Source organism: Rosa rugosa, chromosome 1 (assembly GCF_958449725.1).
Source record: "Rosa rugosa chromosome 1, drRosRugo1.1, whole genome shotgun sequence".
Classification (NCBI taxonomy): Eukaryota; Viridiplantae; Streptophyta; class Magnoliopsida; order Rosales; family Rosaceae; genus Rosa; species Rosa rugosa.
Window position 1 is genome coordinate 55149298 of NC_084820.1, and position 14183 is coordinate 55163480.

General features: G+C 36.4%; 2 protein-coding genes across 2 annotated transcripts; one reads left to right on the top strand and one right to left on the bottom strand.

Annotated features, from left to right (window-relative positions):
- The first annotated feature begins 2993 nt into the window (after positions 1-2993).
- Positions 2994-4938, top strand: LOC133725532 (small ribosomal subunit protein uS2y-like). The gene is made up of 5 exons (XM_062152819.1): positions 2994-3258; positions 3402-3664; positions 3769-3966; positions 4116-4326; positions 4615-4938. The coding sequence occupies exons 1-5, from the start codon at positions 3114-3116 to the stop codon at positions 4710-4712; spliced, it is 915 nt and encodes a 304-aa protein (XP_062008803.1). The 5' UTR covers positions 2994-3113; the 3' UTR covers positions 4713-4938.
- A 534-nt stretch (positions 4939-5472) lies between these two features.
- Positions 5473-12827, bottom strand: LOC133725531 (phosphoinositide phosphatase SAC2-like). The gene is made up of 16 exons (XM_062152818.1): positions 12304-12827; positions 11426-11630; positions 11176-11341; positions 10283-10505; positions 9933-10009; positions 9399-9586; positions 9218-9315; positions 8951-9084; positions 8708-8836; positions 8172-8541; positions 7490-7611; positions 7272-7385; positions 6660-6839; positions 6261-6437; positions 6074-6164; positions 5473-5898 (listed from the first exon to the last, which is right to left on the bottom strand). Exons 1-16 carry the CDS (start codon positions 12400-12402, stop codon positions 5794-5796), a joined length of 2478 nt encoding a protein of 825 aa, XP_062008802.1. The 5' UTR covers positions 12403-12827; the 3' UTR covers positions 5473-5793.
- Positions 12828-14183: the final 1356 nt, after the last annotated feature.

Here is a 14183-nt window from a genome sequence, read left to right on the forward strand (position 1 = left end):
CATTGTGGAGAAGTTTCTTCTTTTTTCATGGAATGTATTTTGCAATTTTTTTAAATATGATATAGTCTATTGACTATCTTATCCTCATATAAAAATAATTTGTTTATTAATATCTATATTTTGTGAGGGCATATATGGTAGTTTAAAAATTTAAACATTCTCTCAAGAATTGGCTTAATTATATAAGATATATATCTATACTATTATTAACATAAGAGTGCTCTCCAAAACTGAATTTTTTTACCAATTTAACCTTTTTATATTAAAAAACTTTGAAATGTAATTAATTAATAGGGATAATATAGTAAATTGTAATATAGAAAACAAAAGAATAAAAATAAAAAATAAAAATAGCAGAAAATGTGGTAGTTGTACGAAAAGTTTTGTGTGTAGTGAGTGGGCCCTGCTAGTATATATAAATGGCTTAGATTTTATTTCTCCTTATATTTTTAAATTTTTTGTTGTTTTCTAAAGTTTCATGACTCGTGAAGAAACATCAAGCTACATGAATAGCTTATTTATTTACCTTCCAAAATCAAGGAACACCAATCCACGTCGCAACTCTCGTGAAAATCAACTAATTCAAGATCAAGCAGTCGACACCCTTGAATTAAGCACAAGAACGAAGATATAATCAAAAGAATTTTTTAATAAAAATTGTAACCTGTAGTTTAAATATTAATAAAAATCTTTTTTTGTTTTGCACACATGTCTTTTCATTGGTCTACAGATTTCCGTGTCTACAAAATTATCACGTCTGGTAAGATATCTTTGCCTCTCATCTATTTTAAGTATCCAAGCCAGCAACCGCTTCAAGTAGCGAATCATCTAGTCATGTCACTGAAAGCGTGACAAAGCAACATTTGTGGCTCTACCTCCTAAGCGCTTTGCCAACCTATCATCACCCTAGAAAGTTTAGAGACAAGAGATCTCAGGCCATCTCCAACCCAAATGGCTAAAAATGGCCCTGGGGCTAAATTTTAGCCCTAAATTCTGTACTATTCATTGATCTGACATCAACCGTCTCCAACCCGTCAAGGCTAAATTATAGCCCTAAAATATATTTTAACATTTTGGATTGGTTATATATATATATATATGTGTGTGTGTGTGTGCTTATTTTTTAAAGTCAATTGACTTATAGTTATTGAAATAATTTATATGATAAAAAATATTTTTTTGGTTGTATTTTTTTTTAAAGATAATTAAAAATATTTTTAGCTAATTTTGAAATGAAATAAAACTGGAATCATATTTTTAATATTTATTTTATTCATGACAAAATAAGCAAAGATAAAAGTTACAAGCAAAATTTATTCATAATAAATAAAAGTTACAAGGAAATTTTAATAGATTATAACAATTTATTTGGGCAACATTAATTACTCATCCGAGTCATTGAATGGCATTTCCGGGCGGTACTCATTCGATGTCGAACCGGATGACGGAAACAACTCACGACGCCGAATTTTCTCCATTATCTCCCTTTTCTTTCCATCATAATACTCTTTACTCAAAGGAGTAAAATTGATGGTTTGCATTGCTAAAATAGCTTCTTCCCTATCACGTTCTCTTCTCTCTTCCTTGAGTTGATCTCTTCTTGCTCTTTCCTCCTTTGATTTCTGGAGATCTTCTCTTAGTTGATTTAGGTGTGCCACCATTTCTTCTCCAACGTTACTTTCGGCTTCTTTTCTCTTGGCAAGTCTTCTTCTTGCTGCATTTCGCCCAATTGGCCTAGGATTTTCAATTGGAGAAGTTGTTGGTGGAGAATGGGTGGAACTTGTGATGATAGGTTCAACATCATCATCTAATTCGAATGAAGAATTTTGTTGTGATGTTGGTGTGTTGTAAATAACTTGTGGTGTATCTTCAAAAGTCGCCCAATTACATTCTTTGGCCAATTTGTAACAATTGAGAAAATTAAAATTTTTTCCTCTATTGTCGTCCCGAAAATACTCTTCCGCTTGGCGTTTCTATAAAATGTATGTTGTAAATTATGAGCATAATTAAATATAATCTACATAACAATATGATACAAAATTTAAAAAATCACATTGTATTTTAAAATAAATTTTTCTTTGAAAAAATACTCACTTGATCTTCAAGATTGCCTCCACTTTGGTTCGTCCTCTCGGCACGTTTGATGCAAGAGTGCCATTTGTTCATTTGAGGAAAAATGTGTTTTTGCCACCGAGATTTGCAACTCTCCCACGTCCTTTGTACCAAAATAGTATTTTGGATCTCCATGAATTTTTGTTGGACTTGGATCCAAAGACCATCTTCCGATTGACTTGTACCATTGACGGAATTTTGCGATACTTTCACGAAAGCAACGGTGAGTGCTTCATCTTTCAACGGTGACCAATTCACACTTCTTTTCAAACCAACGGCTATATAGCCAACGGTTAAAAAAAAAAAAAAAAAGCAACGGCTAGCTGACGTCAGCAACTAGCCGTTGCTTACGTCATGCATATGTCACCCCTGCCCTACACGGGTGGGCCTCCCATGTCTGATCCATTTAGCCCTAAGGACTAAAGTGCTATCCTAAAGGCTATATTTAGCCCTTGGGTTGGCCTTTTGGCCCTAAAAAATGGCCCTTTACCCCTTAGTCACTTGGGTTGGAGAACAAAAAGGCCATTTTTGGCCCTTTGGCACTTTAAACAAACCGGTTGGAGAAGGCCTCATGTCCCTCGGAGTGAAGAGAGACGAGTGGCAAACTTGAAAAATTCAACAGACGATCCAATTCACTTGCTTCAGATGATGACTCTAGTACGAGGTCATATCATGGGTCGTCGCATGGTGAAGAAAATGAACCAACACAGCCCTTTAAACTAAGTGTCGCTGTAATCTGGATCATTTCAATGAACAGAGTCCTGTGTTGGTTTTGGTATATGGGCCCAAGTATTTACTTTTCTTTTCTTTTCCATGGTTATCGGAGGCCCAAAAGACCAGGCCCACTAGGGTTACTCTCACAGTCATTAAACCCTCGTCGCCTTCATTTTAAGAGAGGCAGAGGCAGAGGCGGAGGCGGAGTTGTTTTTCGGTTCAGAGATTCTCAAGCTCTCTCTCTCTCTCTCACTCACTCACTCACTATCTCCATTGAGTTTTAAGCCATGGCGACGACAACCGCCGCTCCTCCACGTCAGCTCTCGCAGAAGGAGGCCGACATCCAGATGATGTTGGCCGCCGAGGTCCATCTCGGCACCAAAAACTGCGACTTTCAGATGGAGCGTTACGCCTTCAAGCGCCGCAACGATGGTTCGAATCCCACCACCACCACCTCTTTACTCTTTAGTATTCCTTTATTTGTGACACACTTGACACTTTTGTATGTTAGTTCAAGATTTGATTGTAAACCTTAAACGCTAGTTGATTTTTAATGGTATGTGGTTGTTGTATAGGGATTTATATTATCAATCTTGGAAAGACATGGGAGAAACTTCAGCTAGCTGCTAGGGTGATTGTTGCTATTGAAAACCCCAAGGACATCATTGTGCAGTCCGCCAGGCCTTATGGGCAGAGGGCTGTCCTCAAGTTTGCTCAGCACACTGGTGCTAATGCCATTGCCGGAAGGCACACTCCCGGTACTTTCACCAACCAGCTTCAGACTTCCTTCAACGAGCCCCGTCTCCTCATCTTGACTGACCCCAGAACTGATCACCAGGTCAGGGTCTCTTAAATTTCGACACAGGGTCTTATGATTTGTGTGGCATTGTGTTCGGATTGGTTGTATACTTGTATGCTAAAAACTGTTGATGTGCCTTGCAGCCAATTAAGGAAGCTGCTCTTGGGAACATTCCCACCATTGCTTTCTGTGATACTGATTCACCCATGCGTTATGTTGACATTGGCATTCCGGCCAATAATAAGGGGAAGCACAGTATTGGATGTCTTTTCTGGTTGCTGGCAAGGATGGTTTTGCAAATGCGCGGTTCCGTTAGGCCAGGACATAAGTGGGATGTCATGGTAAGCTATAACTGCCGCTAGGGAAACAATGTGATGTTTGTTTTCATTTGAAATTCTATGCCTTAATATTGAATTATTTGGAAGAAACTGGCGGGCTTGTTTAAGAATATCTCCATGTTTCTTTTGTTCACACAAATTTGAATGGGCAGGTGGATTTGTTCTTCTATAGAGAGCCTGAGGAGGCCAAGCAACAAGAGGAGGAAGAAGCAGTGCAAGCTCCAGAGTACATTGAATATTCCGGTGGTCTTGGTGGTGATCAGTGGCCTACCCAAATTGCTGATGCTTCTTGGTCTGCCGATGCAGCCCCAGCTATCCCAGCTGTTCCTGCTGTTCCTGCTGCCGGCTGGACTGCAGAACCAGGTTTCACTGCTACCCTTTTCTTTGTTGTGCTAGCACCATTGTACTTGTCTGTATTTTATCGTCTCTGTCACTAGGGATTTTCTGAACATACTGCTTTGCCATGGTCTATCCTCATAATTTTGCATGCTTTTAGTTTTTGGTCTGAAGACACCTACAATGTGATTGCTAAAGCTTCTCTATGTATTTTGAGAGAGAGAGTTTTAAATACTGGCAAGTGAAGGGAAGTTCCATGCCTATAATGACAACCCATACTCACTTTGTGTTTTTTTCTTTTTTTAATCTTTGAAGGTGCGACACAAGAAGGTTGGGATGCTGCTCCTGCACCAGTGGTCGCTGCTCCTATCCCTGAGGGTAGTGCTCCCGTAGTGGCCAGTGGTTGGGATTGAGGATTTTGTTTGGTAGTGTCATCATGGAAGAAGATTACTGTCTGATGCTGAAGTTATTTAATATGTTTCTTTCTATGAGTCTCAATTTTACACAATAGTTTATACAGTAATTCCTTTCTTATGTATTGGGATATTTGTTTTTGTTTTAGATTTTTGTTTAATTGAAAAAACAGGAACCATAGACTGCAATTGCAATGGTATCTGTTTGATTCCAATTTTTGTTGAATTGGGAAAGGAATTCTGTAGTCGCAATGGAAACCAAACATACAACAGCTTAGAAGCATTTGCAGAACCAAAATGTCCATTTTTATCTCATTCCTAGAGGAAAACAATTAATTGAACTTGAGTTGGAGTTAGATTTTGTTAGCAAAGATGTTATTGAGTCATGGCAGTTTCTGAATAACAACACTCAACACTGAACATGTTGTGTTGTTATGTATGTCTGCTGGAAGATGTTACACTTTGATAGCCGATGATGTTATTGGAGTGACTCATATGTCGCAGAAGTCATTTTTTACATATATTGTGTTGTCAAGTGTTACATTCACATCATTCGTTTGTCATTTCTCTTTTCCAAGTACGAATTTGCACAGTTGAGGTCTTCTATTTTCATCAAGTCTTGTTATTATTCCGACCTTATTCGTTTGGGGGTGACATTTCTGGCTTTGACACTATCATGTCTTATTATTCCGACCTTATTCCAATTTTCATAGAAACTGAATTCAAGTTGGCAATATATACTTCCACGTTCGAACAGACAAACATGAAAAGAAAATGAAATTGAATGTAATCAGGACCTGCAAAGGAGGGAACTTGTTGTAATCTAATATCTACAAGTAATTACTTTTGACAATCTAAAACCTAAAAGAAGCTGTGGAGTTGAGAGTTTGCTTATTGATACCTATCTCTACTTCCCCTATTCTCAATGACCCGACGAATTAATTCCACCTTGAAGAATGTGTTTCTCACCAAATCCAGTACTATTCTCTTTGTTGGCATCTTACCATTTATTTTCTGTACAAAACCCAAATCCTTCGGACGGGTTGAATTAGAGTTATGATGCAAAACCTTCTAGTTAGCTTCAAAGAAACAGCAACTCCCCGTTAGCTACCCAGTTCATGAAGCTGTTGGAATACTCGGGTGGCATATTATCACATGCGAGATCAGATTCACTCTGCCCTCTTCCCTAATAAATAAGAAAAGAAACAAATTAACATTTCTTCTACTCTTAAATGCAGAAAATTAGATAACAAATATCAACAGTCTCATAGACCTAACAGAATGTCTGGTATTCATTTCAAAACAAGGTAGATCTTACAATATTTCATGCCAACTCCGGCAAGAAGATATAAATAACTGACCTTTTTTGTGGATTCAGATTCACTAGCAGATGTGCTCGTTTCAAATTTTGGTGCATTCACAAGATTCTCAGATGAAAGGCTGGCAATGGACCTTGAGCCAACAAAAAAATTGTCAGTTGTCAGATTGAAACGACTTGTTTCCGGATGTAATCTACATGATTATATGTGAGACAGTAGGAATAAGTACCTTCCAGACATTTCTTCTTCACAAGAATTTCCGGATGTAGACAACCAGTCCGCATCTAGAAAATTTGAGAAGTTACAATCATCATCATGCTCATCATAATAAATGTGATCACTGTTAAGGCATTGATCCTCTTGCATTCCATCAAACAGCTGCTTGCATGGCATTGAGGGAGTAAACCTACAAAAGACAGTATTAGACTGGAAGTTCGGTTGACATACAAATTTTTCAACCTCCAACTTCAACTATTCTTTAACCTTAACAAAGAAAATGAAAAGAAAAAGAAAAAAATTACTATAGTCCAACACCAATAGAGAGATAGACTGACCATTTAGTGTGAAACCTACAATGGTTAAAACAGCTTCTCTTGGTAACATGTATGTGAATGCAATGTAGGCATACCTGCGATAAGATATTGCACTTTCACAAGTTGAGATTGTAGGGGCGGACTCTGAAATACCCTTGCTACTTCCTTGTGAAATTTCAGATAAAGGCTGATTGTGTCCAACATCCGTATTTTCCGTAGGTGAATCACTTTCATGGATTATATTGCCATCTGATAGTGATCTTTTCATAAATGAACTACATATGTAGAGAGCCATCTCGTAAGTTAAACGTCAAAGCAAGCCATATGCTAGTTATTACTTTTACTATATACCCAGACACACTGCAATATTGACTTGTTTTTATTTTTGATAAGACCCACCAATATCAAATTATTTCCCATCCTCATAAGCACATGATTGTTTTAAAAATAGCACCCATTTCCTATATATCATCCTATTGGATATGACTTTGAAATGGAGGTGACAATTAACATCTTTATGAAAATGATTAAATAACTTTACAAGATGTTAAGATAATGATACGTGCAAGTACATAATTTCAACTACAGAAATATAAAATAACATCGGGTGCATCGTTGTGTGTGAATGTTTCCAAGTTACTTTTCTATATGGTGTCATCCTCTAAATTGCTATTACAAAAAACTGACAGAAACAAAACATTTCATACCTGCCATTGTCATCGGCAAAATTAGGATTGCGCCTCCCAACATTATAATGCTGGTCTGAGTCCAACTCCCACAATGCTGGTTTACCCTGCAGCGGTTGAAAATGCCCTAGGAATCTGCACAATAATAAATTGAAATAAGAATGTGTTACATTACATGGCAATGTGAGCAAGTATATCAGGGTGAAACGTTTTTAAAAACTTTGGCTAATTTGACTTACACATTAATAGCATCTTGTTTCTCAGCATCCACGTAGGCATTACTGTAAAATCGTTGAAGGGTTCTAAAGAACTCTTGGGACTGAGTTGCTGCCTTCCATTGACCTCTTCTCTCAGAGAATATCTGTTTCAAATCAGCAAGGCAAAAATGAATATAGAGGCTGAAGTTCAGTCAGGAAATAGATTGAAATGAGTTATACTCTTAATGAGATCAGCCAACACAGTGAATTTTATCTAATAGGTTATACTCTTAATTGAAAAATGGAGTATGCCTCTTAGAATTGGATGAAGTCATGGTCTTGCCATGGGCCTTGCACCCACTCAAAAAGGCAAGATCACAGTTTAATGAAGAGTTTTAACTCAGGATAGCATTTTTACAGTTTTGAATCAGAACAGTATTTTACACTATCTCAACATAGATGTCCAACTATTTAATGAAGAGCTTGCAATGGAAAATCTCACAGGGGAATACTGACCAAGAAACAAGCATAACATATGGTAAATTGCTTTGAGACTATGTACTAACAGTTATCACTAGCACTTTCCCATCGTAATCAGATTCATCACAGGTTATTCATATCAGATAACCCCCATTGGAAGAACATCAAAAATAGAGACTGGAAGTTGGGATCTGAAATCATGCACTGTAAGTACTCTCCTCTGTAGTATGTATAGAAGGGTTACCTTGTTGTGAGCTGCAGAACCACCATACTGCAATGCAAGAGTGTCGCCCATTGCCTCATAAACTCTCATCAAATCTTCTGCCAGAGGGTTATCTAGATCAATATCTGAGGATTCTATAAATCCTAAAGCATGCAACTGCTGTCCAAGAGCAACTAGCCCATAAGCATATTGGGCTACATTTGTGCGATCTAAACAGTCTATGCAATTGGTCCTCAGGACCCCTTTCTGAAACATTGGGGGTTTGACATTGTGATTCCTGCTCCTATCGTCACCACCGCTTCCATTGCTAATTTCTGTTTCTAGGCTATCAAGATCCTCATCTTTACTGGAACAGTTATGTGAAAAGCAGTCACCACCATCATCACTTTTTCTGCATCACATTAAACTTGTTAGCTTTGGCAATAGCTTCTAGCATTTCTATAGATAGAATATTAAAACAATTGAGCAAGAAAGCATATAAAAAAGAATACTGTGCCAAAAATGTCCCTTCTTTTCTATTTTAGGAAAAGAAATGTGCTGTCATGAAAAGAACTTACTCAAACCAAGAGCCATGGAATGAACCCTCAGGCCTTAAATCTGGGGTTACTCGACAATAGAAGATTCCGGTTAAGCTCAATGCATATGTAGCCACTTTTCCTAGATGTGCCAACACATTGGTTGTTTTGCTGCAAATGATACAGGTTCTATTCATCTCAACCTTACAATTAGGAAATAAACCCTTTTTTTTTTTTTTCCTAAACAATACCAGAAAAAAAAAATTAAAAAAGGAAAGCTAATACCTTCTGGCATGTTTATGCAAATCCCAATGAAGAAACCTTAGGCGGCTCTCCTTTGACAAACTCCTATTGATAAATCGGATAGCATTTGCAAACTCTGCACGGAGAATTGTTTCTCGAGGCTTCTTCTCACATGTCTAGTAGTTACAAACATGAGAGCAAAGATGAGAAATAAGTTCAAGTTCAAGCATCACTACATTTGAGGTTATACTTTATTTCAAAGAGTAGTAAAAAGAGAGCATGGATGACCATTCAAATAAGTACTCTTACCTTGATCAAATTCAAAATAATAATTGGATTTCCATATCTCTTGACGAGATTTTCAAAATGAAGTCTTGTGGCCTCATAATTTTGATCCCTCCTTGATACTGGCAAAACATAAAGAGTCAGTAGAATATATGAGAAATAACCACAGAGAATAAAACATGTGGGGATATTTCTCAAGTCATACATATTATGTCGGGTTTGATATTTAATCGTGAGGTTTCCTGGGACCAGAAAAGGGGAATTGAGCCTCGATTCTGCACAACTGAACTTATTTGCACTGGGCATCCTTCAGAAGCATCTTCAATCACAACCTGCTCTGTCTCAACATCGTTAGCAACTCTACCTTTCTCATTTACACCTCTTTTCAAATATCTGCACAGACAATAGGAGAGATTAGAAATATCAAACCTGGGATAACGGGAGAAGTTCATTTTTGAGAAGAGAAAATTAATTTATTCAGCTTTTATGAATCTATGCAATAAAAGCACAGGCCAATATACGATGGAATTTACTTTCTTGCAAAATCAGGGAACTAGCTATATTCCACTATGCTCCTCATACACTACTAAGAGGAGATAATGGTATGGAAATAGGTCATGCAGACGGGACCTTAAACGTATGAAACATGTACAGAGAATATAGAAAAGTGATGTGAACATCTGGCAATGAGAGTCCAAACATTAACTAATGTGGAAACATGCATAAGCAGTGTCCAAACCTGGTGCCAGCAAAATGACGGGAACGTCTGGCAATGACAGTCAACTTGAAATCTCTACCTGATACAGAAAGATTGACCTGAATATAGAAGCATCAAACCATTAATATCATATCAAACTTTTCAAGTGTACCATATAAGTACAAAACGATGTGCATAACAAGCAAATATCCAAACTTACACATTACAATAACACAAGAAACAAAGATTTTACTGAATGGCTACACTAGATACAGGGAAAAACAATTCCAAATTGGGCAGTTAAAATAGAAAAAGAGTTGCAACCTGCTCGAGTGACCAATAAGAAAAATCTCTGGTTATAGCACTGCCACTGAAGGGTTTAAAGTTAATACCTGTTTGAAGAATCCATAAACTAAGGCAACTGTCCAGAGAGTATTATTCAGACAATTTCGGATTCCACGAGTCAAATACTCATTCCAAACGAACATTGTTTCATAAAGGAATGGTCCTGTCTTACTGTCGCATAAGTTCTTTTGAAGACTACACATTACATTGTATGAGTAGCTGAAAAAGAAGTCCTTTGTCAGGTCCACTGTGCATAAGAGCTTCTTGTATCTACGTCCACCAAAAAACAGAAGAACATGAGTATCCAGGTCATCAATGAATAATAATCAAAAGAGAAATAATAGAGATAGAACAACTTTCAGAAAGTGCAAATATTAACCAGAAAAGGGAAAAAACAATCAGAGGAAAAAACGAAAGCCATTTCCCGGCGAAACCCTGATGATACCTTGTCTCATTCAACATCTTATATTAACATCACAACGGCAATGAAGTTTGCCCCTGCACATTTGCAGGAATGAACTGGCTAGGCAAGTGGCAATAGCCCCTAAAAGAACAGTATAACCAAAAAAGGATCTAACAAAGACATTTCATATTTATCAAAATTATATCCATAAGAATATCTTATCTTAGTAAAGACAAACTAAAACTACTAGAAGAACAAGAGCCAAGATTGAATCGACAAGGCCCACATCAGTAATATCACATTGAAGGGTATATTAACTAGTACAGAGATTACCTCCAAAATAAAGAACTTTCTACTACTAAAATATCATAACACCAGACTATTTGCCCAGACGAGTTGAATGAAACTAAAATAACACTATGACATGATTCTTATCAAAGTACAACTGGACGATGTAAAATTCTGAAAGCTACTTTCTTAGATCTCTTTAGAAGTATCAGGTACATATTACATTTACATGCAGAATGGACAAAAGACCTGTTCTCATTTCTAGAATAAGCCAAGTTTGACCGCACAGAAGAATTTGGAACTGGAATCATTTCGCTCTTGCTAATCGCGTAGATAGTATGACCACAAATTGCTCCAATCTTCCTTCTTTTTGTAATAATAAGCATGTAATAAGGTCCCAGAAACTTCACGAACCCTAAAATGATAGGAAAAGATCTTGAGAATTCAACTAAGAAGGCAAAAGATGTGCAAAGGTATAAAACCAAGCAAAAAGCCATACCAACAATTCCATAACAAATGGTGATAAACTTAAGTCCACCCATTGACTTGTTTCCTTCATGTATCCGTTTTAGAAGGTCATAGCACTCAATATCTGTGTACGATGCGGAATCTTCAAGAATGTTTAGCTCAGATGGATCCAATCTATCGATCTTTAACACTCTCCAAAGGGTTCTGCCTTTGTCTCTTCCTATCATATAAAAATTCTGTTGCACACAAGAGTACCATTAGTAAATAATCAGGGTGAAACAAAGAAACTAAGGAACATATACACACATTTGCTCCCTTATATCCAAAAAGAAGTTAAACAACAGCAGCTTTCAATGATCAAAGCAATTACAAGTGAAAACAAGTACAAAGACATGAGAATTCCAAATTGATTCAGATTAGGAGTAGAAGACTGTAAGACAAGCACTCCAGCTTGGTTGCTCTGATATTAATATCAAACGAGATTGGAATCAAGTCAAAATTTTCCTACACTTCTGATTCAGTATAAAAGACTGGCAGATTCAATATACAAGCCTGTCAATAAATCAGCATCAGTAAAGTCTAAGATACATGAACTCAAAATCAGTACCCTCCGAAAACCCAAATCATGAAGTTGACCAAATCATTTTGTGTGCAACAACCAAAACCATTATCAAAAGCCGTTTAAATCTCGAAAATTTGTTCCAAGACTCTGAAACTGAATTGATATGAGTTCAACACCATTTTCTGTCAAGTCAAATCCAGACTGGGAAAACTAACATTAACATGATAGGCTTCTGATCCAGTCAATGCCAATGACCAAAACACAACTCCAAAAACACAAAACCAATATCAACAACATAACTCCATCAATCAAACAGAATCACAAAATGGGAGAACAGGTAAAGTTACCGAGCGAGTCTCGTAGAGCTTGAACTTCTGCAAAAAGCAAGGACTGCCGGGTTCTGGTTCTTGGTCGACCCGATTCGGTAGCTCTTTCTCTGAAGTCATGACTCTGGATCAAACCCACCCGAGGCTCTAAAAAAGCCCGGGCAAAAAGATTTTTGCTTTCAGAACCTGTGCAGCACTTCAAGAACAGCAGCTCTTTCAACTCCACAAAATCTTTCAGACCCTGAAATTTACTCTATATATATACAACACATATATACAGACACAGACATAATATACATACGTTACACAATGAGAGAGAGACAAGAGACGCAGAGAGTCTGTAAAGATTTTGTATATATATATATATATATATATATATATATATATATATATATGTTTGAGAAAGTACAAAGCTTTGATAGAAGAAGAAAGAGGAGAAACAATTTACAAAGACAAAAAGGCTGAGACTTTGAGAGTTCTCTGACTCTGTGTTTTTGCAGTTTTGCTTATTAAGCGAAGCAGACAGAGAAAGCCTCAGATCCTAAAGGAAGCAGAGAAAGCCAATGACAGCTTCGGCTTCTGTATCCACAAAAAACAATCATTTGTTTTTTTTTTCTTTTTTTTTTATTTCTTAAAGGAAATTTCATTTTTTTTTTTGCTGGGTCAAATTTATATATTATTAAAATTTCTCCCATAATTTTTCACGGGGAAATAGCAATGACTCAGTGAGTCAACTCAAAATTTTACCGTAACTGAATAAATTGTTTCTGGGAATTTAAATAAATTGGGAAGGGAGATCAAATAAATTTATTTCCAGTGTTTGAGGAATTCTGTCTTTTCTGCATTTTTTATTTCTTTAATTTTTTCACTTGGCTGGAGGTGGGGGACATGTATTCCCAATAATTATTCACTTTTAAAAGGGAACATTTGTATTAAATTGAAAAACAAAATTTTGAGATGATATCATGGGAGTGAGAATATACTAATATGTGCTTATATGCCTTTCCTTCCTAAACTTGTCTCCTCACTGTTATGAAATACAGAATTTATAGTTTGTATTGAAAATACATGTCCTCGTAAGTTACTTAACTCAAATACAACAGAATCTTAATTTTGGCCTTTCAAAAAAAAAAAAAAGAATCTTAATTTTGGTTCAACTTCCCCCTCTCTCAGAAAATAAATTATATTTATTTAATAAAGTTAAATAAGTAAATGAAATATAATTATATGAATTTTCTACGCCGCCGCCCAATCCGTCTGATTCAGTCATTTTTCTTATGAATTACCTGATTTTTCTAATTAGTAATTATCATAAACAAATGAAAAACAACAGTTACCATAATAGGAGATTTTCAAATCTTTTCAAATTTACATTTCCACTCTGACATTCCCTCATCCTAAGTATGTAACGTAGGGTCGTGCAATTAATACACTTCCCGTATATGTCAGAAAGATTATGATCAAAAAGAAAAGAAAAGTAGAAAAAAAGGGTTTTTTTTTGGCTATCCATTCAAAAGAAAATTGAAAGAAAGTTAATCGGTGTAACTGCTTCTTTGGTTGAGAGTGTTGCCCCGAGGTTGGTAAGCAAACTTGTCTAGTCAAGTGGCACAAAGCGAATTAGGGATTCTTTATGATCCCTATGTCAATTCATCTATAGTTCAGCCAAAATTACAAATAACGACATGTCCACGTGAGACTGTTTAAAGAGTCATTACCTAAACAAAATCAACTTTTCTAGAGACAATGAAGCACTTCCAACACCATCTGCAAACACCTAGGAGAATCAATAGTAATAATTGGGAAAAAATTATGGTTCATTTTGATTTTTGATTGAAGATTTAAATTTTAGAAGTTATAATTTGCCATTTCCGTATTTTATGGTCAAATTTTTGGAAGTATTT

Coding starts and splice junctions, on each gene's coding strand:
- LOC133725531 (XM_062152818.1), bottom strand. CDS start 12,402: ATGACTTCAGAGAAAGAGCTACCGAATCGGGTCGACCAAGAACCAGAA. Junction 10,506..11,175: donor TATTCTAGAAATGAGAACAG/GTCTTTTGTCCA, acceptor TGGTGGACGTAG/ATACAAGAAGCTCTTATGCA. Junction 8,542..8,707: donor TTCCATGGCTCTTGGTTTGA/GTAAGTTCTTTT, acceptor AATGTGATGCAG/AAAAAGTGATGATGGTGGTG.
- LOC133725532 (XM_062152819.1), top strand. CDS start 3,114: ATGGCGACGACAACCGCCGCTCCTCCACGTCAGCTCTCGCAGAAGGAG. Junction 3,259..3,401: donor CTTCAAGCGCCGCAACGATG/GTTCGAATCCCA, acceptor GTTGTTGTATAG/GGATTTATATTATCAATCTT. Junction 4,327..4,614: donor CGGCTGGACTGCAGAACCAG/GTTTCACTGCTA, acceptor TAATCTTTGAAG/GTGCGACACAAGAAGGTTGG.